Genomic DNA, 27,067 nt, shown 5'->3' on the forward strand with positions numbered 1-27,067 from the left:
TGCCCATGGGGAAAAGAATATTTGAAATAATCAACAGGCATCTCTGGATGCAGCATTAAGGCAGCTTCAGGTATTTTTAAGCGCCTTCTGAAAACATCATTCCTTGTTACAGGCAGGCTCTCCAGCTCTTTTTCCCCTTCCTTTTAAGAAAAAAAGGATGAAATCATGGGAGCTGGGTGTGCCCCCGCAGCTGGGTGTGCCCCACAGGGAGCTGGGATCCTGCACGTTCCCTCTCAGCCCCTTTATCCTTCTTGGCCAAATGTTGTCAAACAAAATTGGGGTTTCATCGCAGCCAATTAACCAATTAACTGTTTGATTCCTCTTGCTCATGAAACCAATTGAGATTGAAGAAGCCCTGGAGTGAAATGAGGATGTCTGGCAGGAAGTGGAGGTGTTGCAAGCAGGCTTTGAAGATGCACTGGTGTCTGGGTGAGGTGTGGTGGGTCGGATCCCTGTGGATGGGCTGCCTCTGGAGGGTTCCTTGTGCCAGCCTTTGATGGTTTTGCCTCACGGTGCCTGGGAAGATGAAGAGATGCTGCTGGAGCTGAGCTGGAGCGAGGACTTGGGTGCCTGATGTGGTTCAGGGGGGTGAGGAGGGTTTGGCCAAGGTCCTCTTTCTTTTAACAGCTTTGCCAGGAAAGCTCAGGCAGCGTGGGTGTGCTGGTTGGGGTTTATCTTTAATCTGGAGTTGTGGTCCAAAAGTCCCAGAGCTGGGATGTGCCCCTTGCCTGGAGCTGAGGAAGGTGGGAAGCAGGAGGAGAAGGCAGCGATTTCTGCCATTTCATACCACAAGTTACACATCCAAGGTGATGATCTCCCAAACCAAAGCCATGCCCTTGTTGGATTAGGGATGAACAGAAATGCCAAATGGGATTTAGGAAGAGGTTGGAAGGAGAAATGAAAGCTGTGTGTCTGCTCTGGGTGCTGTGGTGACTCGCTGACTGATGCTCTCGGTGTGCCTGGAGCAGCAGCAGATGGTGGTTCAGGAATCCACACAGGGGGAGGTTGGCTCAGGAGTTTCTGTGAATTCCCTGCTAGATTTCCTGCTTGATTTCAACTCTTCCTGTTGAGCTGGAGCAGAGGCATGAGATGTGAAGGGTTGGTTGTGCAGGGAAGCCTCAGACACAGGGACTGTTCAAAGTCCAGTGGGGCACACTTTGGGAGGAGTGACTCAAACCATGTGGAGTTCAACTTCCTAAAAGTGGAAATACTCTGCTGTGCTTCAGGCCTTTTTTCTGAAGGTTTTAGAACTTCTCTTTTCCTCAGATGTGGAAACAGAGATGACTTTGACCCTTGCTGCAGGGACATTGTTCTGGCTCTGCTCCTCCTTCACACTTCAGCCCAGGCCACCTGGGAAAAGGGGAATTTTAGCAGGATCATCTTGGTGGCATCAGGTACAAGGCAACAAATTCTTCATCTTCCACTTCCAGGCCTGTGCAGGGAGGGAGCAGAGGTGTTGTCCTTGTTCCCAGAGGATGGGGTAGGAGTAGTGGGAGCAGTCCATTTTAGTGGCTATTAAAGGTTTGTTACAACTTCAAGTGGTCTGAAAACTGAACTCCTGCAGTTTCCTTCCCAAGACAGCCCAAAACAGGTTATCTGCCTTTCAGAGTACCTCTCCTTGCTTTTCCTGAGCATGGGAGCATCTCCCTTCTGCTCGTGGCTATGGAAGATGTGGGTTTGAGTGGGAAGTTGTCTGAAGCACAGAGCTAAGGAAGCCCCACAAACTTCCTCTATTTACACATTTAATGCTGGCATGATTTTAATGGCCTTGTACACATTATAGGCACTTAAAATAGCTCTGTGTGGAGATTGGATGATTAGATACCAACAAGTCTAACTTGTATCACAGTCAAACTATTTGCTCTAATAAAAAATGTAAAAGAGCTAAAAAACCTAAACTAAATCCCCATCCAGTCAAGGTGACTCCCCATGAGGGTGTTTCTCATTTACTGTATTACAAAAGGCTGGGGGGGAGTGGTTAAAAGTGTCATTAACTGGTGTTTTTCTGATGACTAATTTTACACTGACCTGGGCAGGGGCAGCCAGATCAGCTCTGGGTTTGCAGCAGCTCAGATCTCAAGTGAATCTTTGCTGTAATGTTCCTTTTCTGAGACAGTGTTGGTACAAGTGATGGTTTTTCTTCAGCTCTAAGAGTTATAGGAAATGTTGATGCAATTTTAGAAGATGTTGCTTGCCTCTGTAAAAAATAGTGGAGGTCTTTGTAAATATTTAACCCTCTATTTGGAAATCAGAGATGTAAAACTCTTTGTTAAGATTATAATATTCTGGATATATAGCTGTATGTAGTTCCTGATCTTAGTGTATTGGTGGGAATGAACCCTCCAGAAGCAGAACATTTCTATTCCCTGCCTCAAAATTTGCCTTTAATAGTAAATGCCACGGACTCAGGCTGTTCCAGTTGGCTTTAACTGATCAGTGTCTATAATTAAATCTGATATTTATCTGTGTTGAAATCCTACATATGTAACAAATTGGGCTACAGTCTCAAGAATGAGCTTTTTAAGCCTCAAACTTCTAAAACAGATTTGTCATCAATGCCAGAATGGTCCCAGGAGTTTGCTGGCCACATTCCAGTGCACAGGTCCCTCTCTCAGCCTTGATGGCCACCCTTGGTTACACGAGTTCAGCAGGTTACAGGAGAACTGGAGAAGAAAGTGATTTTTCACATAAAATATAAGTTGTGTTCATGGGTTTGGTATCAGCACAGAGTTGGGTTATGCTAGTGCTTGTACCTTGTTTGCAAGGCAGGGAAATTCAACAAACCTGGTGCCTTAGAAAGCGTCAGAGATCTCAGCTTAGCCCTGGGTTTGCTTTGGGCATCCTCTGAGATTTCACTGCTTGCAGAGCCGTAGACAAAGTGAAGTCAAATGGGGAAGAAATGTAAGAGGCTGAAATGTTACTGAGGTGAAAAGACTCACATTTTAAAAACTGAGTGATGGGGTGAAGTTTCCTTGTTGAGAATGCAATGGGGGGGGATTTGCACAGCTTTTAGAGTCATGCTCTAACAAGTAATTTATTATTTTTAATAATCAGACAGCCATCTAAAGACATGAAATAATGATTTTCTAAGCAGCCAACATTTTCATTTTAGACTCCACATTATGTGGTGGAACACATTCTTTCCCAGATGCACTTACTGTACTTTGTGCAGATCAGTAAAGAACATTCCTACCTCTCTTGAAGCAGAGTTTAGCACATACTGTGGCTGCCCCTGGATCCCTGGATCCCTGTCCCAGGTTGGACACTGGGGCTGGGAGCAGCCTGGGACAGTGGATGTGTCCCTGCCATGGCAGGGATGGCACTGGGTGGCATTTAAGGCTCCTCCCAACCCTAACCATTCTGGGGTTTGATGTTAAAGGAGTTAGTGGCACCTTATTTATCATCTCATTTTGTTCACTCCTTTATGTCCCAGTGCTGTGTCAAGCTCAGAAGGAATCTTATCCAACTTCTGTGTGTGTTTTGCAAGAATTTGATGTATTTCTGTGAACACAAGCAGCAAGACCAAACTGCAAAGGAAGGTTTAAGAAGGGGGATTGGCAGGTTTTTAATCTGCATTTTTGCAGTAGGAGGATATGGTCCAAGGCAAAAGGTGCGTTATTGCCAGAACTTCCCTGAAATTACTGCTTTGAGTTGAAATGCCTTTTGGGAATCAGGGAGGGAGAGAGACCTGGAAACCACATCAAAGCTTGAGGTTAGAATATATTGGAGAGTGGGTGCCAAAAAAAGGTATGTCAGCACCAAAAATAACCCTAATCTACAGGAGAAGTCAAGCACTGAATGGGTGGGGGGAAGGCAGAACATCTGGGGGATGTGGGGGAGAAAAGGTATTTTAGAAATGAATGGGAGATGTTTGGCGTGGGCTGGAACCGAGATGATTCGAGCGGGTGAAGTGGTTTGAAATAGTTACTTGCCTGAGGACTTGGTTGGATATTTTTTTTCAATTTTATTTTTTTTATTGCTGCATAAAGTTTCCCTGTTAGAAGCCAGCTATGGGCTGGGGGTTACAGCCCTTTGGAGGGGGCTGAAATTGGACAGTTTTGAGGATTTGTGGCCCTGAGAGGGTTCTTAACAGAGATCATTCCGTGGCCAAAAAGGGCCAGAGGCTGCTTGGGGGCACTTAGATCCCTCCTTTGGGCACTGTCATCCATCCCCTGGGTCCTCACATCCCTCCTGCTTCCCTCTGTGATCAGGACTGATCTTTTTGCTCGTAGCAACATGAACCGTGAAGACCGGAATGTGCTGCGCATGAAAGAAAGGGAAAGGCGAAATCAAGAAATTCAGCAGGGTGACGAAGCCTTCCCACCCAACTCTCCTCTCTTTGCTGAACCATACAAAGTGGTGAGTTCCTGCACCTCAGAAAAATGCAGGTTTTATGGCAGAAATCACATGCAAGTTAATATTTTATTTTTATCTGCATTCTTGTTAGATCGAAGGCTCTTATGGCAACCAAGTGTTTAAAGAGGGCTTGAAAATAAAGCTGGACAGTCCCAGCTCCACTGGCAGATTTATAATGCTTGGGAAGGGGAGGAACCTTTATAGGGAGTGAGAAAAGGGAAAATAAAACAATCAAAAATTTTTCCTTTCTTCAGTTTCTATACAGTGACTCAAAACAATTAAACTGTCTATTATGTGATGTCAAATTGCCAATTTTGGGGTGCTTTTCTCACGTTTCATCAATGTAATCCAGACCTGGATAAGTTCAGGAAGAGAATGTTTAAATAGGAGGTTAAATTTAAATGCTGGAATGTTTGATATGACAGAATTATCAGCTCTACCTAGTGCCCCAGTGGTTTGTATCTTAAGTTTTAGTTTGTTTTGAAGGAGTTGATTCTGTTCATGGTCTTGCACAGCTTTCAGCCTGTGCTGGGTTTCCTGCCAGGTTGCTTTGCTGAACAGAACTGGAAAAAATAACCTAATTGTGGAATAACTAATAAAATATTATTTAATATGTTAATTACGTAATTGAAAACTCACTTTGAAAGCGAACTCTTCCCTTGCTGCAATTTCAGCTGGTTTGCAGGAAGTAAAACATGACTGAAAACTGTATTCCTGCAGGAGGAAAGCTGAGAAATACCTGGTGGATTTTTTATTCCTGTCCTCTCATCGCTTTCTTGTGCTTGATAACCAGATTCCACATGTATGACATTAACTGGAGCTGGTTGGGATGCATGGGGGAATGATCCATGATCCCAGATTTGGAAAACTAAATAGTTATAGAAGAAAGAACCCTTTTAACTGTGTGCAACAAACATTGTGCCAATATAAATACCAATTAAAAATGACTTAGAGGGGTGAGGTTGATTTTCTTTTACAACTAATTAAAACCTTATAGGACTGATGCATTCTGTATTAGAGAAATTACAGTCTGTAAGGTGACAGGAGGCATCTGCAACATTGGAACTTGCATCCAGCTCAGCAATGCATTGTTTGATTATTGCTGGTTCAGCTGTACCTGCTGCTGAATTTTCAGTATGTTTTAGGGAGTTAAATATGCATTATTACATATCTTCAATATGTTTTAGGGAGTCAAATTGCTGTTTTAAGAACTAAAATTCAGAATTCGAAACGCTGGCAAAGAAAGAGCCGAAATTCAGGTTAAGTGCTGTAGTTATCATCTAAATGTGCCTGAAGTTGTGATCCTTCTAAATCCCGACTTTTGTGGCTCCTTGTCCCAGACCAGCAAAGAAGACAAGCTGTCCAGCCGCATCCAGAGCATGCTGGGGAACTATGATGAGATGACGGATCTCATCGGGGACCGGCCGCTGCAGAAGATCGTCGCCATTCCCAAGCCCTCGGTCCCCGCCGCGCCCGATGACAAACCCACGCCCGGCTTCTTCGGGGAGCAGCGGCACGGCGCGGGCTCTCACCAGAGCAGCAAATGGACCCCGGTGGGGCCGGCCCCCAGCACCTCGGCCCAGTCCCAGAAGCGCTCGGCGGGGCTGGGGGGACACGGGCAGCGCTCCGGGGGCGGCGCGGCCGGCGCCGGGGCCCGGCACGAGCGCGACTCCTACGGCGGCGGCGGCCGCAAGAAGGGCCAGCACGGCTCGGAGCACTCCAAGGGCCGCTCCGGCAGCCCCGGGAAGCCTCCGGCCGTGTCCTCGCTGGCCTCTGGCCACTCGAGAGCCCACGGCGGCGACCACCACGGCAAGGACCACCAGCGCTCCAAGTCGCCCCGGGACCCCGAGCCCAGCTGGGACTCTCCCTCCCGCGTGCCCTCGTTCGCCAGCGGGCAGCACTCGAACCAGTCCTTCCCTCCCTCGCTAATGTCCAAGTCCAGTTCAATGTTGCAGAAACCCACTGCCTACGTCAGGCCGATGGACGGGCAGGAATCCATGGAACCAAAGTTATCCTCGGAACACTACAGCAGCCAGACCCACGGCGGCGGCGTCAACGAGCTGAAGCCCAGCAGCAAAGCGCACCTGACCAAGCTGAAAATTCCTTCTCAGCCGCTGGATGTAAGTTGCTGGCTGTGTCCTGCCTTCTCACATGTAAATCCACTAGGGCTGGGATTTTCCAGCGTCTCCAAAATCCCAATTTGCCCAACCCAAATGGAGTTTTTAGTAAACACTGGGTTTTTGTTACTCAAAGCGCCTTCACCTAAGCTGTGTTTTCGATGGGGAGCATAAAAAGTAATTATTTTTGTCTTCTGCTTCTTCAGTGTGGATACTGGGATTTTTATTAAATAAGGGCTGAGGCGTTAAGAAAGACTTATTTAACCCCAAGAGGCCAATTTTCACAGAGTATTTCTCTAGTCAGGAGTTAGGGAAATTGTAGGATATCCACAAATATTTTGACTAGCTGGGTAAATACATTGTTGTTCCTGGGAGCTGAATTGACTTCAAGTTGTTGATACAATCTGCCTGTATCAGATTTTCTTTTGAAGTGAGTAGCAATTACTAGATGTGAGTATTATACCTTCACACCAAATTGAACAGGGTGCAGAACTTTTATCAGTTGTGCTGGATATAAAATCCTATTGGGTTAAGAACTTGGAGGAGTTTGGTGATTCTCCAATCACTAAGACACTGACTCCAGCTCACTTACAAAGAGAGTGCCTTTCCTAGTAATAAACTCTCATTTCATCTCCTGTCTAACTGCTTGAGTTAGCCAGAAAAAAGCTCTTGTTCCTGGGATTGCAGCAGATAGCAAAGTAAGATCCAGCACACAGGTAAGGAAATGAGAAATTTATTTGTGAAGGCTTTCCACATCAATGCTGATGCAGTGAATCCTTTAGTAGCTTTGCTTCTTTCTGCTCTTGGCAGCCAGGGATGCAGAAGATTCATAGTTTGGTAATTATTGCTGTTTCTGGGATCACTCTGTGATGAATGTTTTACTTGGGAATGCAGTTTGTCATTCCTGTGCATTCACGGTCCTGCACTTGAATTCAGATATTATCCTGGGGCTGCTTCCAGGAAATGACTGAAAGCTGTGATTCTCTTTCCCCTCTCTACAAGTTTTTAATATCACAGACTGCCTGTGATCACTTTAACTGTCAAGTGAACAGTGAAAGATTATTATCACAGTTTTATAGATGTCATGTATTTGCTTTTCATAACTGTGACTCATGCCATAAAAACATGGATCTATCTGATATTAAAATTGATGAAAAGAGCAAGGGCTGTTTGTGTCTATGTAGAGTCCACATGAGTCACAATAAGGATTGAAGTTTGTTTTTAACTGTTTGTTGCCCCTGGAAAATTTGGGAGATGTTAATTTTGAGTTTTGATTTGTAGGCATCAGCCTCTGGTGAGGTGAGCTGCGTGGATGAAATCCTCAAAGTAAGTTCTGAGTGTTCTTGTTTCCAACTTTGTTGAAAACACAGCCATGGCCAAGGAGGGGGAAGGACTCTACAATTCTCAGAACCTGTCCAAGTGCAGGTGGTTTCAGGAGGCCTCTCCAGGTGCTCCTCCAGCACAGGGAGCCTGGGCCATACTGGGAGCAGAGCTGGACTCTGGGTGTTGTGGTGTGCACATCACCTCCTGGAGAGCCCCTCTGCATTCCTCCTCCCTGATAACCAGAACTACATTTCTTTCACCAAAGTACAGTTTTTAATCCTGATATTTTAGATTATAATAAATGCTTTACTTGGCACATGGCAGCACTTTTCCCCCTCTCCTTCATGGGTTACTTTCAGAATTCCTTTTTCTCCTCCTGTGATCCCCTGTCCTATGTCTGCTCTCACAGAAGGATTGTCGAGTCCCTCTGGAGCATTTCCATGGCTTATTATTTCCTGTGACCTGTATTCCAGGGGCCTTGAAGATGCTCTGAGAGAATTGGAGCCAATTTCCAGCTGCAGACGTTTGATTTCCCTCTTTTCCTCAAACTCTAGAGGTTTCCCTTTCCCAGGATTCTTCTTCCCACACACTCTGAAAGGATCAGACTCTGACTTGCACTGCAGTTTATCTTCCAAGGCCAGCCAAGTTGATTGATTTATGCCTTGCTGCTTGTTATTATGTCATAACTCTCTCTTCTCATGGGTAGCAGTTTAACGTTCAGGTTTACATGTTGCACATTTGGGAAATTAAGATTTGAATATAAAGCTTAGTGAAGGGTGAACAATGAACTGAAAATTTAAAGAATCCAGATTGCAAGTTGAAATCTGATTTATTTTGTTAATAGCTTTCCTTTTTGTTGTGCTTTAGGAGATGACCCACTCCTGGCCTCCTCCACTGACTGCCATCCACACCCCCTGCAAAACTGAACCCTCCAAATTCCCCTTTCCAACAAAGGTCAGTGCTGAATCAAACAGTGGATGCTGTTGAAAAAGTAACTCCTGTTAAAGGTCAGGATTTTGGAACTCCTTCATTCAGTTCTGTATAATCTGGGTTGTTTTCAGTGCTTTGTCCCTCTTTATTTTTCTTCACATCATCTGTCAGCAGTGGCCTTAGGAAAAACGTCCTTGGTTTTCCTCTGCTTTGCACAGTCTGCAAAACTTTACTACACTTTATCTATATTACCCTTTTAATTTTTGTTGGAAAAATTCAAACTTTCAAACTTTTGAAGCTTGAAAATGCCTTTGAGCCCTTTCCCTAACAGGGAAATGCTTTGTTGCACCATTTTGTGTAGAACCGAGTGAGTTTCCCTCCATGTAGTGAAACAGAGGCTGAATGGTAAATGCTGAGAAATTTCAAGGGGCTTTTCTGCATAAACTGAATTTTCCTCTTAGTTTGAAGTTCATTAATAGTTGTATGAGTTGTTTTTTTTTTTGCATTTTCAATTACAAAAAATTAAGACTGTTTAAGAATCACATGTTTTGCTGAAGAAATCACTCATAACAAAAGATCCTCTTCCCAGCCTCCTGTGTTCTTAAGAACTGCTGAAGGGTTTAAGCAATTAATTCCAGAGAGAAATCCACCTCTGCTGCTGTTGACAGCGCAGGGCACGTGTCCAGGGGAGCTGCTGGAGCTGACACCTCTGAGGAAGGAATTCTCCTCCCCTGAGGCTGGGCCTGGCAGCTCCAGGGTTCCAGGGCACACTGGCACCGGGAATTGTTTGCCTTGAGAGCAGCTCTGCAGGATCCTGGAAACCCAGGACAGGCAGGGGAGGCAGCTGTGGGTAAAACCCAGCATGGGGAGCTGACTCACCCAGGAATTCATGGTCTGCTTCCTGGATCTGCTGATTACCACTAAAAGATTCAATTCAACAATGTGATTTTTCTCCAGACTCAACATCTCTCTGGGATGAATTGGGGTGCTCCACTCCTAATTTGGCAGAGCTTCAGAGTGAAGAAATTGCACTGTTTTTCTTTTAGAAGTTACCTATGTAATAATTCAGACCATGCTCTCTCTGACCAGCTGTTCTAGACACCACTTAATTGCTCTTAATTTCCTGTTTGATCCAAATTGCTCCCCAAAACAGAACATCTGAGGGAATAATTTTAAGAAGACTTTCTCACTGAGGTTTCTACTGTCATCTCTCTAATCCCATCCTTTTATGTGAATGCTTCAGCCAAAGGTTCCAGTCCCTGTTGGAAGGGCACATCCACAAACCTCCCTGGACTGGTGGAGTTCAGATTCTCATCCTGGCTGGATATCCCAGAGCCAGGGGCAGTCCTGCTCTGTGGGACCTGCATTTGGCTTCTCTTCAGTATCAAAAAATGCAGGATTTACCATTCAGTTCTCAGCTTTACTTTGGAAGGCATACCTAGAAATAAATCCTGTTTTCTGTTTTGCTAGCATTAGATCAATATTAATCTTGCAAATATTACTTTTAGTCAGGGTTTATTTGTGTGTTATATAAAACTGTCAGCCTGGAAATAATTCATACCTTTTCTTATAAGGAAAGAAATTCCACACCTTTCCTCATTACCAATGGTCCTTATTCCACTGCTTTGACTACTCATTCCTGAACCTTTAGGGAGATATTTTCCCTTTGCATTTTTGAGCACTCTTGGCTGTGGGGCTGATTGGTTTTAGCTTCCCTGGCATTTGACTGAGTTTGGGAAGAGGAAAGTGTGCAGAAATCCACGTGGCCGTGACACAGAGACCACGTAACGCTGCACAGCTCTGGTAATGTTTGAAATGAAAGGTGGATTGTGGGGCTTTTTGAACCTCTCAGCCTGGATTGTGTCTCTTCACCCAGTTTGCAAAAAATTCCATTTATGGCTGCTCCGAGTCTTTTGACTTTTTGCCAGCTTTTTTATTTTGTGGCTGCACATCTTAGCCATGGAACTCTGTCAAATTCTCTCTCTGCATCCAAAGCCTATAATTTCCTCTGCCTTCTCCCCTCTGTCATTCTTGGCAGCAGCAGCTCTGCAGAATTCCAGGGAGTTAGTGAGCCATAGGCCTGTGCAGTCTGGGCCCAGAGCAGAATCCACCAAACAAAACACAACAGTGGTTTACTTTAATCAAGCAGTTCTGTTGGAGGAAAGCTCCTTCTCTTTAATACTGTGCTCCATTTATTGCCAGTCATCTGCTGAAATGTTTCACAGCATTGCCCTTGTGGGCAGAGCTTGGTGTGTTCTTCCTGCTCACATAAAATGATGCTGCCCTTGGTGCACCACTTGATTTTATTTGTCAGACCCTTGGGATGGGATCACTTTCCCTGTGTGTAAGGAGTGAGTAACTCCAAGGAACCCAACCTCCTGACTGGGGCCTCTCTGGTTGCTATAAATATATCTAATAGCTCCCAGGAAGTTTTTGGATCAGAAGAGAAAACTCCACGAAAATAGGTCAGGGAAAGTTGTATGGATGCTATGGAAAAATGCAGATTCCTGTGTCTTGATAAAAAATGTTACCCTGTGAGCTAACACTCTATAATTTTGTCCGTGGGCTCACAGTCAGACACTCAGAAATCCAGGCAATGTTTATAAATGCAGTGAGCAGCCCAGCTGCTGGCTGGGAGGGAAGGGGGAGCCTGGCTGTGCTTGTACCTCTGCAGAGGTGGCTCTGTGCTGCAGAACCGAGGCCAGCAGGGTCCCTCCAGCCATCCATGCCCTGCTGGGATACACAAACCCCCTCCTGAGAAGGAGAAATGGGATCTGACCTGAGGTTTCAGGTATTAACTGGGAATGGGCCCCGTTCCCCTTGGCCAGGGCTGTGGGATGGGAATCCAGCCCTGCTGCCTCTTGTCCAGATGGAGAATTCCTCCCTCCAGCTTTCTTTGTCAGAGTTTTTGTTTCCTGCTCCAGTGTCTTCCCTGTATAACCTCAGTCCATTATACTTTGCTTTAAAGGGTTTCCTTCCTTTCAGTTGTTTGCAATTTCTTTCTGAAGCAGAGCTTTAGAAGCTGCTGCTCTAAATAACCTGGGAGTTGAAAGTAGAGCTTTTTTTTTTTTCTGTCTCTGAGTTTCTTAAAGAAATATGTATCCAGTAGATGGCAAGGGAGTTGGAAAAAGTTGCACATTGAACCATAACACCTCATTAAAGTGCACTTAGCTGAGAGCCAGTGCTTTGCCTCTGGAATAGGAAGTTGACTCAAGTGAGCAATTAGGCAGGTGTGCTCTGCAGAATTCCCAATCCATGTGCTGCTGGAAGGGGTGCCAGTTCCCCATCCCGTGCTCCCCCAGTGCTGTGGCTTTGGAAATGTGGAGTTTGTAGTCTTTATTTCTTTTTTCACTCAGTTTGTTGGTTTGGCTGAGCTGCCAGTGGCAGAAGGAAACCAGGGATTGACACCTGCCTCCTCCTACCTGTGCAAATGATAAAAAATGGATTTATTTTGAAGGAAGTGTGGTTGTTCTCAAGATTTCTCTCTGTCTTCGCTTTGCTCTTGAATTCTTTCTTCATTTTTTTAAACTATTGTTTTTATTGTCTCTTCCTTTCAGTTAGTAAAGAGCAGAGGTATTTGAAACACCTCCCAAGGAAAGCTCCTTAAGAAGTTCTCCATCCACAAAATTCTTGTTCACTGCATTGTTCCATTTTTGAAACACAAAGCTGAGGGGAATTGAAAACATCTCAAGGGTGCTTTGCTGTGTAAAGCTTTTGTATGTTTAAAAACTTCATTCTGTAAATTGCCTCTGTAACCACTGCCTGGCACTGGCTTGGTGTGAGGGAAAACCAGGTCACAGGTGTACCAGGAAAAATGGAATTCATTGTTGAATTGTAGTTCTGGTTTGCCATTGCCAGAGCATGTAAGTGAAATGTGTGTATAGAACTAGAAATTGAAAATATTTGACTTGATTTATTTTTCTGGGGCCATGAGTTGTCCTCATTTTGAAATGAGGTCAGGAGGGTCCTATTTTAAAAAGGCACTTGAGCCTGGAAGGGAGTTTGCAGTGGCTCAGCAGCCTGTGTGTATTTGTTAAAACAATGGTTTAGGATTTCAAAAAGCTTCATCATCTGCTGTGTCTTGGGAGTCAGAATTGGAGCTTCTGAAATGGGAATACTGAGGGTGATACAAGTGCTAAAATTTGCAAGGCTCCTGGCTGGTTTTATAGGATATTAGAATGAAATTCCTGTGACTCTATGGCAGCAATTTATTGTTTTTTATAGCAGATCTGGCTGTTCCAGGTTGGAATGCTGTGCTGCCCACCCAGGCTGGCTTTACCAGGGACCCACACAGAGCCTTGGGGGCAGAGTGTGCAGAGCTGATCACATTTGAAACCTCACCTTCTCCCTAAGTCTCCTTTGTGGCTGAGGAATAATTTTTGTTGAGAGGTTTTCCCTGTTCCCATTGCTGTGTGTGCCTGGAGAAGGAAAATGAGGAAGGAAAATATTTCAAACAGCAGCAGAGTTTGTGTGTGTATGAGGAGCATAAACAAACATCCTGAACAGTTCCTCTCCATCCTAAACACAGAGGAGGAGGGGATTTGGGGAAGTCACCCAGGGATTTGGGAGTTTCAGCCTTGATGTGCTTTTGGGAACAGCAGGAAGTGGGTGAGGAAGAGGAGTGTGAAGGCATCACCTGGGGTGCCCCAGGGCCCAGAGAAAGAATCCCATTTCTTGCTTGTTGTTATTCCCTTTTGCAAAGATTGTCATCCATTAGGTAGAAAGAATATCTTCCTTACAGCCTGGTTTTAGTCCCTTAAAATTCCCACTGAAAAAAACCCACTTGTGATCTTTTATTCCCTCAGGAGTCTCAGCAGTCCAGTTTTGGCACTGGAGAACAGAGTGAGTACACGAAACTTCCTGGAATGTGTTGAATGTTTTTTTGTTGTTGTCATTTGGTGTTCTCAGCATCTCCTGAGATGTCAGGGGTTTTAGGAAATGAGGTTTTCCAGACTGGTCACAGGATGGAGTCTGGCTTCAAATTTTCTCTGCTTTCTCAAGTTTTAAGCTGTTAAAGAGCTGCTTGATATTCTTTTGCATTTCTTGTTCAGATCTTGAAAGTTATCACTGAGTGGAAGGGTGGTGTGTATGAGGAAAAAGATATATTTTAATTGATCCCTTTCTTTACAAAATACCTCTGTGGTTGATTGATTTGAGAATAACTGAGTACTAAACCAAAACACCTTAAAAAACCCAACTCCCTGCTTTGGGACATATTAGAAACCAAAAGAGGGCTTTTGCTTTTATTTCAGTAGAAAAAAGCACATGACAATTTCACCCTTTATTTTCACTTTGACATTTTAAAGTCAAGAGAGAGAACTGGTCAAGAACTTATATCATAATGTGCTACTATCCTTGAGCTTCTTGCACTTTTGGACTTTACAAAAAAGTAGCTTTTATTTCTTTTAACTGTCATTATTTTGAATATTACTGAAATGAACACAAAACTCAGGTAAATACCAGGTAAAATGGAATTAAATTTGTGTTGCTACCTTCCCAAAGTCCTTCCACTCCCTCTTGTAGTGATTAAACAGCTTAAATAGCAAAAGAAGAATGGTTTATTCTTAGATATTCACAAGCAGCTTAATCTGAACATCTGATACAGTGGGGAATTAAGGGAACAAATTCAAGCTTAATTCCATAATGCTAAACCATAGGCTCACGTTATAGGAGCAGCTGATCTTTAGGTGTGGAAAAGAAGAGCCAAGGTTAATTAAACACAGAGCCAGTTTCCTGTGCCTGTTTGGATTTTCTGGAGAGCTTTAACAGCCTCAGTTCTTGTTTTTGTTGAGCTGCACTCAGTTATTCACCAGAATTAAAGAAAAGGGAAGGGAAGAGACCCCAGACTAAGAAGCAGATTTTATCAGGGTGCATTCCTGCTGTCAGAATTAGTGTGTGAGTTGGATTTTGGGATGTGGAGGTTCTCATCCATCAGAGAAGCATTCAGAGCTCAGCAGATGGATCTGTATCCCATATCCTGCATGTAAAAGGCAAGAGTTTCATCTTGGTAGGAGCAGAACAGTTTTCCACACCATTAATAACAAATAAAGTGTGTGTTGGTTCACACAGCAATGATTTAAATGATTTTCTCTATTTTCCTGGTTAAATTATTTGCTGTATTTGGTGTTTTGCCTCTGCATTCCTCCCTCCCTCAGCCTGGGGAGGTTGTACCTGGTGTCACCTGGGCGCTGCTCTCCTCACATGGCCTTGCTTTATCCATCACTTCATCCTTGTGGCAGCTTTGGGGTGAATTCTGCTGTGCCTGAGTTTTCAGCTGTGCTTTTCTTCTTTTCTTCTCCTAGAACGATACAATCCCTCATCCAAAACATCCAATGGTCATCAATCCAAATCGTAAGTGGCTGCTGGGCAAACATTTCACCAACAATAGTTGTATTTTAAGAGGTTTAGGAAATAGTGTTCAGTAGAGTGTGAGTGAGACTCCAGCATCCTTCTCCTTGGCTGGCAACAAAAGGGGATCATATCCCAGCAGGTTTTTTGGGACAATAAACAAATGCTGCTCACTGGAGTGAGTAAGAAATACCCTGTGTCCCACGAGCAGGCATTTTGGGGATGTGCTGAGGGAACTGTGCTATTGCCAAAGCTGGGAATGGGAGAACCCCCGAGAACAGGAGGAGACATTGGACACCTGCTGAGCTGGGATGCAGGAGAAGGAAGTTTAAATTATATTTACTGTGACAATACAACTTTAAATATATTTTTAAGTGATTAAGCTCTGGTGAAGAAAACCCTTAAAACCCTTAGCATCGTTTGTAAAATGATGGCAATGACCAATAGTTGAGGAATGAGCTGCTAGGGGTTGATGTTCCCGTTCAGATCATCAGTAGAGCAGCTCACTGTGAAATTCAGGAGAGTCAAACTTCTAATTATTTCTCATTTTCTCTCTGCAGATGTGAATCGAACCAGACAGAGTAAGATGTTTTATTTTTATAATCAAATGTTTCCAGTAATCACAAAGGCCCTGCTGTGTGTTTTCATTGTGCTCATGTATTCTCAGTATGTGAAACTGTGTGTATGTGACTACCAGAAGTAATTATGGCTTTGATTAATAGTAATTAACGATGGCTTAGGACAGTTGCACTGCTGCCACGAGACAGGAAGCAGCCACTGGGGTTGGCTTTTTCCTCCATTTCAAACACAATTCTTGCCCATTGTATGAAGTTGAACATACACAGGTTACCTCCTCCCACACCAGTAAATTGTGTCAGATTTCCTTTCTAAATTTAACAGAATGGACTCAGGAGCCAAGGTACCTGAATCCTCATTCTTCTCTGAAGAATGACTCAGCTCACCATTCTTAGCCATGAAACGTGTGAGTTGTGTCTGGTGCCTCTCACCCACGCAGCCTCTGCGGGATAAACAGTGCCATGTTGAAATCTAGCAGAATGCTTTGGAAGTCATTCAAGTACTTGGAAAAACTTGTCTCACTTTCTCCCTTTTCCCTTAGTATGTTGAAAGATGACTTAAAACTTAGCAGTAGTGAAGACAGCGATGGAGAGCAGGTACGTTCCTTAAATGACTTCCCCAAAACCACTGCCCTCATCCATGGGGTAGCCCTGGGCAGGGATCTGTGGCCCAGCAGCAAACTGGGCAGCTTAGCAGGAGATCTGGGAGACTAAAATCTCATGGAATGTTTGCAGACAAACCTCAGGTATTCCTAAATGTAATCTTGGGGAAAATGTTGTGCAAACAAATTGAAATGTTGTGTTTTGTGGAAACAGTTTGCTTTTATCTAGAAATTTTTCTTAACTGATTTCACATGGGCCTTCTCTGAACATCACATGACAGCAGTGCACTTTAAAACTTACATAATGGCTCTTTAATTGCAGATAAACCCCTTTGTGTTCTGCCATCCCAGCTCCAGAGCTCATGGTGTGAACATCTGTGTGCATTGGTGCCCTGGGATGTTTGGGGGTGGCAGTGGGCTGTATCTGTCCCTGGGAGTACAGCTGCACCTCTGTTTTTATCAAAAAGTCTCTTTTTCACTCTTTTCAGGATTAACTTTGTGCAGCTTCTACCAGACTGGAACTTACCATGCTAAATAAAAATAAAATATGTGTCTGTGCTGCCCAGTAACCCCCACTGCTTTGGGGTTTCTTCTGTTCCCAGTTCTGGTACTTGATTTTCTCCAAGTGTGGAAAACCTGGAGTTGGTGAACTCCATTTACCCTGGGCATCTCGGGAAGATCATTGTGAGATGCTGAATCTTCTGATTCAAAAAAGGTGGAAACAGAATATTAATTAGTGGTAAAAATGGGAACTCTCACAAATGGAGTCAGAATATAGAGATTTGTGCTGAAAACTCAGAGAAATAACACTGCTTCTCTTTCTGTAGAAGGAAATGCACATCAATTTAAACTACTGCAAGTAATGATTTTTTAAAAAAAAAATTAGAGGCTCTAAACCGATGTTTTGCAACTTAATTGTATTTACAAGCCTGAAATAGCTTCTAGAAGCTTCATGCTCTTTTTTTTTTAATTGCAGGACTGCGATAAGACAGTGCCAAGGAGCACACCTGGAAGGTAGGAATTCCTGGGGGATTGCAGCACAGGCAGCACAGTGGGGATGTTCAGCCCAGTCAGCACTCCTGGCTTGGTCTCGTTTCCAAAATTCATCTTTGTCCTTTGGCTTGTGTAAAGCAAGAGGTGACTAGAATGTAATCAGTGATTAAATAGTAATAAATATAATACTAAGTGTTTCCTGCAAATGAGACTGACCACTTTGGGAAGGGGCAGCACCCAAAATCTGTTTGTTTCCAGGCTGAGCCGTGTTCACTTAGACTGAATTTTCTCATGAACGTTGATTAAAATGTTACATTTTGTTACTCCTAATGAAAGGATTTGAAGGATATACTTGTGCCCCGGGGTAATGCTTGGTTTCCCTCCTTTCTGTTGCAGTAATTCTGAGCCTTCCCAGCACAACAGTGAAGGAGCAGATAACTCCAGGGATGACTCGAGCAGCCACAGCGGCTCCGAGAGCAGCTCCGGCTCCGACTCGGAGAGCGAGAGCAGCTCCAGTGACAGCGAGGCCAACGAGCCATCCCAGAGTGCATCCCCTGAGGTAGGGCTGCCAGGACCTGCCCTTCAGCAGCTTGGCTCTCATCCTGGCATTTAGCAGCACAAAAGTTCAATAACATCTCACGCTGCTAAAGAAAAGGTAGATGGATCAACATGGGCTCGCTGGCAGGCTGGGCTGTTCTGCTCTTCCTGTGGTGGATGTTGTGATGGATCCTTATTCTCTAGATAAGCCCACATTTGATACTGATTTGAAGTGGTTTTTACCACCAGTTGTCTGTTGGAGAGCAGAGTTAGATATGGTATCAGAGCCCTAAAAAACCATGGCATCAAATATTGCCTGTTGGTAGCAGAGGGAAAATTAGTGTTATTTGGGCCTGTATTTCACTTTTTTATCTTAGGTTTTGGGTGTACTTCATGCTTTGGTGTGCAGCATCATACAGCTGCCACATGGAAAAGGTGGAAGAAATGGGAAATATTTTCTCTAACTCTGCTTTTAACTTTGCTTTTAGCCAGAGCCACCGCCCACAAACAAGTGGCAACTGGATAACTGGCTGAACAAAGTTAATTCCCATAAAGTGTCACCAGCTTCTTCCGTGGACAGCAATATCCCTTCTTCCCAAGGCTACAAGAAAGAGGGACGGGATCAGGGTACAGGGAGTGGGTACACTGATCAAGGTGGATCCAAGGACTCCATTTCTTCTACACCAGGGAGAGATTCCAAACCCACCCAGAAGGGCTCGGAGAGCAGTCGTGGGAGGCAGAAATCACCTGCCCAGAGCGACAGCTCAACTCAGAGGAGGACTGTAGGGAAAAAACAGCCCAAGAAAGCAGAAAAAACATCTGTGGAAGAGCCCAGAGGGGGTCTTAAAATAGAAAGTGAAACCCCAGTAGACATGGCAACAAATATCCCTTCAAACAGGCACAAGGCAGCCACCAAAGGCTCCAGGAAACCCAATATAAAGAAGGAGCCCAAGTCTTCCCCTCGACCTACAACAGAGAAAAAGAAATACAAGGCTTCAAGCAAATCTGCCCAGAAATCCAGGGAATTCATCGAAACAGATACCTCATCCTCTGATTCAGATGAAAATGAGAGTCTGCCTCCTTCCTCACAAACACCCAAATACTCTGAGAGCAATAGGACTCCTGTTAAATCTTCCATGGAGGAGGATGACAGCTTTTTTCGGCAACGAATGTTCTCTCCTATGGAAGAGAAAGAGCTTCTGTCCCCACTGAGTGATCCTGATGAAAGGTACCCACTCATTGTGAAGATTGACCTGAGCCTCTTATCCAGGATACCAGGGAAGCCTTACAAGGACGCTGATGCTGCCAAGGCGGAGAAGAAGAGCGCTCCGGAGAAACACGCCCGGGAATCCCAGAAACAGCCCTCGGACAAGAGCTCCACAAAAGGCAAAAGGAAACACAAACAGGTGAGGGCTCTGGGGAGATTTCCCTGTCCTCTCAGCCCTCAGAGCATTGAGTACCCCAGAATCCAGGTGATGCCTCAGGGTAGGGACTGAGCTGTGCAGGAGGGACTTTCTTTGCTGCCTTGTGTGGAGCTCCTGCATCAGCCCTGTGCTGTTATTGGAGACTGCTGGGATTTTCCTATGGAAACACCTGGAGGAGTGTCAGCCCTGTAGCCAGAGCTCAGGGAGGTCACAGATCCTGTGCCTCTAAGCTCTGCATCCAGCCCTCTCCTGCCTCCCTGGAGCCAGCCCCTGGTGCTCTGCAGGCCAGCTCAGGCAGCTGATCCAATGGGAAATCCACCTGGGAAAAAAACTCCAAAAGTCAGTTTTTAGTTGGATCAGCTCCCTGAGCCATGGAATTACTCATTGCCAGGATAAGGGATGGGGCAGGACTGGGCCTGGGGCATGTCAGCAGCAGAAAACATCTCAGGTGCTGCTTTCCTGGGAGCAGAGGGATCTCTCCATAATAATACTGAACCTTTTCCAAAAGCATTTCAGCTTTCCAACAAGGAGTAAAAAGCAGGAATGGTTGGGGGACAGTAAAATGGGCAGGAGTCAGTGGGGGAACTGAGTAGAAAGGATACTCTTGCAGGGGCGAATGTGAGTAGTCAATGCTGGTGTAATTTTAAACTGCTTTTTGAAGGCTCAGCACAGGGACCCTGTATAAAGGGCAGGCCTTGGACTGCAGCAGGCTCAGTGATCCAGGGAGTCTGGTTTCCTTGAGGCCCTGGGGCAGGGATTCCAAAATCCCTGTGCTGTTCTGGATGTCACTCCAAAAGTTTCCTTTTACCATGTCAAAGGGATGTGGCAGGGGTTGGAGACTTTGTTGACATCTGCAATCCCAGGACTCTGGAAGATCATTCCCAGAGTCATTTGAGGACCTGGATCATTGCAGTCACACCAGTTCCCTGCTGAGCAACCAAAGTTAACTTGCTGAAGTCAGTGTCATGCAGGAGCCCTGACATGTAACTGCAAACAGATTTCTCCTGTACTGTTCCTCAGATTCCTGTTTTCCCTGGCTGAGGAAATGAGGTGAGAAAATGAGCTTCTTTTGTAAAGAGGGAATAACTCTGACCAGTACAGTGAACAATTATTTTTGCAGGTGTTACTGTATAACTCCTGATGTTCCTGGGAAGGCACTCACGTGTTCCAGTGGGTCTGAATTCCCTGGCTTCTCTCTCTTTGGCCACTTTTGCCTTTAACCACACATCTGGAATTACAGTATTAAAGATCTATGCTCTCACATCCAAGCCACAAAGCTTTGGTGAGACCAGTTAAATTTAGGCTTTATCCCAGGAAATGGTGGTGGTTAAATGTTGTGAAGCCTCAGATCACTCTGATGCTTCCTGAGAGGATGGAACCTGTGTGAGCCAAGGACAGGACCCCCTTTCCTCAGCCCTCAGTTCTCAGTTTGTGCTCCAAACCCAAGTGGCACCACTTGGTTTTCTACATTTCCTGGGTTTCCTTCCTCACAATTCTCAGGTTGCAGCATCAGTAACAAAACGAAAACCTTTGGGGCTTCAGTCTGGGGTTTGTTACCAGATGATTTATTCACTAAGACCCCATTTTCCCCTCTTATTCGCTGTATTGATCCCTCCAGTTCTTCATGAAGATACCTTAGAAATTTAATTTCAAGACCCTGTGACTTGAGGATTAAATTGATAAAAATACCTAGTTTTCAACATCTCTGAGCTGACTTTAATAGACTGATGAGATTTTTAGCCTTTCCTGGCATTCATCATACACCTCTCTAGACCCCACAACATCAAATCTGTCTCCTGATCTTGCCAAAGCCTTTGGCAGATTTTCCTGAGATTTCATAGTTAGAATTTATCTGTGAAATGAACAACTTGGCTGTTGCTGCTTTTATCAGGTTGTAATTTAGTAGCCAGACTGGGATTTTCATTTTGTTCCAGTATCAGGGTCTGGTAAGGATTTGCTGAGGATGAGCTGTGGTTTTGGGGTCTGTATTTAGCTGTGAAACACCTGCTGAATGATGTCTCTCAGGGTGAAATGCTGCCACTCTCAGTGATGTGTAAATGTGGATCTTTGGCTGTTTTTCTCATTTGCTTTGCTCAGAACGAGGATGAAAACAGAGCCAGTGAAAGCAAGAAAACGAAACTGGAAGAAAAAGCTCCCTCAGGACACAAGAATTCCAGCAGTAGGGAGTGAGTATCTCTGCTCTTCCCTGCACTAGGGTCAGGGTGGCCATGAATGGTGCTCATCATCCCCCTTCTTCTCTCTCCCACCCCAAGTCTTCCTCAAATAATTGGTAAAATTTCATTTTTTTCTCACCCTTCAAATGAATTTGCTTCAGAGCTTCTACAAGCAATTGGTGGAAATGAATTTTTATCCCCAAAAACACTGGCCAAGGACAATTGTGCTCCTAACAAAGTGAGGTGACCCCTCCTGTGAAGGGAATATTTCCTTCCTGGTTTTCTCTAATACACAGTGGGGTTTGGGTTTGGTCTAGAAATCAAAATCTGTGCTTCTAAATTAACCCCATCTGGTAATTCTCTGTCTGGTAAGTTTGAAACTGAACTGGCTTTCTTTATGAAGCAGATGGCATTGAGCTTTAAGTCCATGGATTTAACTTTCCAGCTCCTTGATTTGATAGTGCAAGAAAAATGTGAGTGATACCAAAGCAGAGTAATAGAGAATTAGCAGATCAGCACCATTGTTTCATGTGTTATTTCTGGATTCCCCATGCTCTTTGCAACACCTGTTATGCCTTTATTTGATTGATTTCTTGGTCAGTGTTAATCCACAGGAGAGATTAAGTTTTTTTCCACTGCATTTTGAAACTTCTGTTTCAGTTCAAGCGACTGAAAACTGATATAATTGTGTCATGGAAAATATTCTGTCCAGTGAGTAATTGCCAAATTGCAAAGATGGGAGAAGCTGCAGTAGTTTGGATGCTACAACTTCTGTTTGTCCCTTCTGAATTAAACAGTGTCTTACTGTTTGTTAGGGAACAGCTGTAGAATGAATGGATGCATTTCTGGTTTGATTTTTTTACCTGATACTTGATCTTTTTTCTGGTGTTTGCTTGAATGCCAGTGCAGTTCTCTGAAGGACAATTAATTAAATGAAACTATGATTTTCTAGAAGTAATGTGTAGAAATAATAATGGTGGGAAGGCAGGAATAGCCAACAGCATCCCTCAGCAGCCAGGTGAGAGTGTCCTGAAAGGCTGTGCTGGGGAAGTTTCCCATTCCCTGGGTTCCAGAGTTTTATCTGGAGCATCTTTCCCTGGAGCTGTTGGCTGGCTGGTGTGCACAGACAGCCTGGCGCTGGCATTGGCTCCCACTGCTGAAATTGGGAGGGTTTGGGGTGGTTTTTGTGGAGAGCTGGTGCAAGGGTGTGGTTTTATGGTTAGAACTTGTCTGGTTTTGCCTGTGTTTTCAGGTCAGAACAAATAAAATGGTGAAAACAAGTTCAGTCTGGCTTTGGAGACACCTAGTCACTGAGAGGATTATTCTGCTTTTCTGCAAAGCTGGGTCTGACAGGAAAAATTTTGAGGGGGGGAAAAGTGTTTAGTTTAAGATTCGTGTGTTTGTTTTTTTGGGGTTGTTTTTGTTGGTTTTGGTTTTGTTTGTTAAGGCAAGAAACTCAAACCCTGAATTTGTTCCTTTTTTTCCAGGTCTTCAAAGCCAAGTGCTGTAAAAGAGAAGGATTTGCTGCCCTCCCCTGCTGCCCCAGCCCTGCAGAAGGATTCCAAGCAGGAACATGGCTCCAGGAAGAGAACAGTCAGTCAGTCCTCATCCCTAAAATCCAGCAGCAACCCAGGCAAGGACAGCAGCAGTGGCAGCAAGAGCAATTCCTCTTCCAAGCAGAAGAAGACAGAGGGGAAGGGGTCCAGCAGTGCCAAGGAAGCCAAGGTAAAGGGCTGGTTCTGTCCTTGCCTCTTGTATTTATTTTTTTTTTAGTTTGATCTAAGCAGCCATTTCCAGCTCAGTTTAAAACATCATTAGTTTGAGATGTGCATTGTTTCCTGTCAGAGCTCAAGTGCCTTGGAAGGCCATAAATGAGAGGACAACTTGGAGAGATCATGGAATCTGAATGCTTACCCTGCCAAATTCCTGTGTTAATAGAGGGATGGGTTTAGTCATCCCCTGGTGCTGCCTGTTCATTGTTTGAGTGGTTCACAAGATCACTAGAAAGCTGCACACTGGAAATGGAGCTGAGAGGCTGCTCCCGTCTCCTCAGAGCAGATACAGAGCTTGTCCTGGTTTCAAAGGACAGCAGGAGCTCAGTCTGTGCTCAGTGCTGGGATGGGAAGCTCTGGCTCTCATTTTATGGTATTGTAGAAAGATGATTTCAACTCCAGCTCAGCAATTTACAGAGCCCTCTTTGGTTGGAGGGGAGAAAACACAGTCATGGAGATGGTGCAGAAAATGGTTTGTAAGAGATTTAGGTTAAGAAGATTGATGTGTTGGAATTTAAAAATATAAATGTCCCCAAGACAGCTGTTAATTTGTGATAGGTTTGTTATTTTATACTTCAGGTGTGCTTACTCATGTGTTTCTCAGAGGAGTAACTAGTCCTGTGTGGGTTTTTCAAGGCAGCAGCATTCAGAGAGAGTGTTGTTGATAGAAATCCTCAAAATCCTCCTCATCTCTGTTAGAGTAGAAAAACAGGATTTAGAAACAGTGACAGGTGAGATGGAGGGAGGGATTTCCTCACCCTGGGTGTATCTGGAGAGCCTCGGCTGCACCCTCCCCTCTGCAGTGAGCAGCCCCAGCCCTGTGGGAGCACCCTGGGAGCTGAGTTACTCCCACTGCAGACTGTCCTTCCTGGCTGGAAGGGGGGAATTTAGACAACAAATGCTCTTCTTGTACTCATGGCATGGATTTCCCTTCCAGGAGAAGGTCCTGAACAATTCCTCCAGCTGCCCTCCTGCCTCTGCTCAGGCCACAGAAAGTGTGAAGTCGAGGAGAGCAAAGCTTGTTTTTGATGATAGGTAAGGACAGAAAATTCCCTTTCCCTCTGTGGGGGCTCTGGATCTCAAGTACAGGCAGCTCCACACGGAGGGGAGTTGGCGTTTTGCTCCACAAAAGATGTTACACACAAGCTCTTTGTCAAAGAAAATACCTTGAAAAGAAAATAAACCAAATATTTCACCATCTTGTGTAGACTTGAGGTTTCAGTTGGGCCAATTCAGATGTCAGCTTGCTTTGAAAGCACTTCTTTAAATTCACTTTACAGGTGAAGTCACGTTTGCACCGAATGTAAAATAACTTTCTGCTTAAGAACTTGCTTGAAATACTGTTGGAATTACCTGAAACTAGAGAATTAACTTGAAACTACTTTTAACAAAATTATCATAGTAGTTAACTAATTTAACAGATTCCTTTAAACAGTTTTAGCATAGTGTAGCTTGAGTTAGAACAGAAAAAGCCCTGAAATGTGGCAATATTAAGCAGCTCCAAAAGGCCATGGGTGGCTCCAGTCCCTAAATCCGTGTCCTCCTCTCTTGCAGGACTTACTCAGCTGATCACTATTTGCAGGAAGCAAAGAAGCTGAAACATAACGCAGATGCTTTGGTGAGTGGCTCTCCAGTGCCCACCCAGTGTGTGCCCTGGGGTTGCTTTGCTGCCTTTGGCACCCTCCTGCCCTTCTGTGCTGGAATTCCCTTGCATTTCTCTGGTTGTTGAGTTGTTTTTCCTCCCCGCAGTCGGACAGGTTCGAGAAGGCCGTGTACTACCTGGATGCTGTCGTGTCCTTCATTGAGTGTGGGAATGCATTGGAGAAAAATGCTCAGGAATCCAAGTCCCCGTTCCCTATGTATTCAGAAACTGTGGAATTAATCAAGTAAGCTTTGCAGAGCTCCTGCAGGGGCAGGTGGGTGGGGGGAGCTCTGGGAATCAGAGCTTTGAAGTGGACAGAGGTTTTGTCCTCAGCTTTTGAGATCTGTTGTCATTCCCAGTAACACTGGAGCAGTGACCATTTCATTCCAGTTGCTGAGGTTTAAAGCATTTCCAGGGAGGGTGAGGTGGTCCCCAAGTCCCTTCAAGTCCCTCTACAATGAGTGATCCACGAGGAGCAGAATTATTCTGGTTACTGCTGAGTCAGTGCTTGATTTGGGGCTGAGAGATGTTCCTAAAACAGTGGAGACAGCTGAAACTGGAAATTCATGAGAACATGAGTGCTTTGTGAGTGATAAATGGAAGTAGTTTTTGTTCTGGGGCTGATTTGCTGCCTTTCTCTGCAGATACACTATGAAACTGAAGAATTATTTGGCCCCGGATGCGACGGCTGCGGACAAAAGGCTGGCAGTGCTTTGGTGAGTGTGCTGGGGCTTCCTGCTGCACCCTCATGCATCTCACACCTGTAATCTACACAAAATGCTGTTTTACACCGAGCTCTTGGGTGTTCCTAGACCAAGCACAGGACTTTTCCACTTGGCTATACACAAAAATGAATCTGTGTCTGATTACTGAAAATGGGCATGTCACCAGCAAGGGCCAAGGCCTTGAAACATTGAAGTGACAGCAGAAGGTGCCTCTGGAGCACTGAGCCAGGAATAAATCCCACTTGGACTGGCTGTGGGCACTCCAGGCTGAGGGAGTGGCTGCAGAAGGTGTAGAGGAGCAGAAGCCTTTGGTTCAGGGGAGAGCAAAGGAAGGCCCTGGCAGGGCTCAGGGTGTCCTGGCACAGGAACAATAAATGAACGCCTTATCTAGGAAGTCACTGGTGTCTCCCTAGCCCAGCAGCATCATGGAGAGTTTCAGTTCCAGCTTGGGGCACATGGAGCTGTTCCAGTTCCCTTCAGAATTTCAAGGTGGTTGTGGATTTTCTGGTTGAGTTACAGCTTGAGAGCTGAGCTGGCAGGGAGAACATCAAGACCACAGCTATTTAGGTTTTTGACATGCACTGAGTTAAAGCCTGACTTTAATTGTGACTGATTTGTCCTGTCTTTGGGCAGCCTTCGATGCCAAGCTCTTCTGTACCTGAGGCTTTTCAAACTGAAAAAGGAAAGTGCATTGAAATACTCGAAAACTCTGACTGAACATCTGAAGGTAATTGCATCTGTATTTTCTTAGAACATTAAAACCTAGTGGTATGGAAGCTCTACATCACTTAAAGTTCCCAAATCCAGTTTCAGACTGCTGCATGTGAACACCTGTTTAGAACTGGACTTGAAGGTGTATTAAAGCTGGGCAGAACTTTAATAACCATAACCCTGCTGGTCCTGGCATGACAAGTCTCTGTTGATTTGATCTTCTGTAATAAATGTAGTAGGCTTCAAGGTTGTTTGCAGTGGGATGTTGGCTGGGTTCAGGTAAATTGCCCATGAATTGATGTAAATTTCTGTGCAGCTGATTCTGAAACTTCAGTGTCAATGCTGAAAAGGCTCATCACATACCAATCTCTCAGATTTTGGATCTCTTTAATTGTTCAATGCCAGTGATAACAGATTCTTTCTATTAAAGGGTTGAAAAAACTAAAATGTTCCCATAAGGGACAATGGACTACTCTAATACTTCTTTGTTTTGATGAAATAACTCCTTGATTTGTGTTTTAGCCATCAGTAAAAAAGGATAATTCCCTAAATTTCAGTTTGCTGTGATATTGAGTACATTACTTGAAAGTACAACTACAAAAAAAACCAACATTGGTTTTAAAGAACTAATTGAACAACCAGATGAAATGTAACTAGTGAAAGTACGAACACAAATCAGGTGAAATGTCTTTTTTCCCCTCACAGAATTGCTACAATAATTCTCAAGCACCGTCACCTGGTATGGGAAGGTGAGTGCTAAAAGCTGTTAGCTCTATTTCTCATCTTACAGGACGTTTTCTACATTTCCTGTGTGCCAGGGGGGCTCAGGGAGCAGCTT

At 44.5% G+C, this 27,067-nt stretch overlaps 1 protein-coding gene across 3 annotated transcripts in view; it reads left to right on the forward strand.

Annotated features, from left to right (window-relative positions):
- The window catches only part of AFF4 (ALF transcription elongation factor 4), a 49,477-nt gene that overhangs the window by 12,303 nt on the left and 10,107 nt on the right, over nt 1-27,067 (forward strand). For all 3 annotated transcript variants that reach the window (XM_086852045.1, XM_086852046.1, XM_086852044.1), the window contains exons 2-20: nt 4,233-4,359; nt 5,697-6,476; nt 7,755-7,799; nt 8,664-8,750; nt 13,532-13,568; nt 15,029-15,077; nt 15,635-15,655; nt 16,192-16,246; nt 17,228-17,265; nt 17,641-17,803; nt 18,270-19,187; nt 21,303-21,391; nt 22,867-23,104; nt 24,089-24,186; nt 24,706-24,769; nt 24,901-25,037; nt 25,438-25,509; nt 26,152-26,245; nt 26,935-26,978. In XM_086852045.1, coding sequence (XP_086708171.1) covers nt 4,237-4,359; nt 5,697-6,476; nt 7,755-7,799; nt 8,664-8,750; nt 13,532-13,568; nt 15,029-15,077; nt 15,635-15,655; nt 16,192-16,246; nt 17,228-17,265; nt 17,641-17,803; nt 18,270-19,187; nt 21,303-21,391; nt 22,867-23,104; nt 24,089-24,186; nt 24,706-24,769; nt 24,901-25,037; nt 25,438-25,509; nt 26,152-26,245; nt 26,935-26,978 — 3,152 coding nt within the window. In that variant the 5' untranslated portion in view covers nt 4,233-4,236. The remainder of the gene's footprint in view (nt 1-4,232; nt 4,360-5,696; nt 6,477-7,754; nt 7,800-8,663; nt 8,751-13,531; nt 13,569-15,028; nt 15,078-15,634; nt 15,656-16,191; nt 16,247-17,227; nt 17,266-17,640; nt 17,804-18,269; nt 19,188-21,302; nt 21,392-22,866; nt 23,105-24,088; nt 24,187-24,705; nt 24,770-24,900; nt 25,038-25,437; nt 25,510-26,151; nt 26,246-26,934; nt 26,979-27,067) is intronic.

Source organism: Cyanistes caeruleus, chromosome 15 (genome assembly GCF_971803275.1).
Source record: "Cyanistes caeruleus chromosome 15, bCyaCae1.hap1.1, whole genome shotgun sequence".
NCBI classification, from domain to species: Eukaryota; Metazoa; Chordata; class Aves; order Passeriformes; family Paridae; genus Cyanistes; species Cyanistes caeruleus.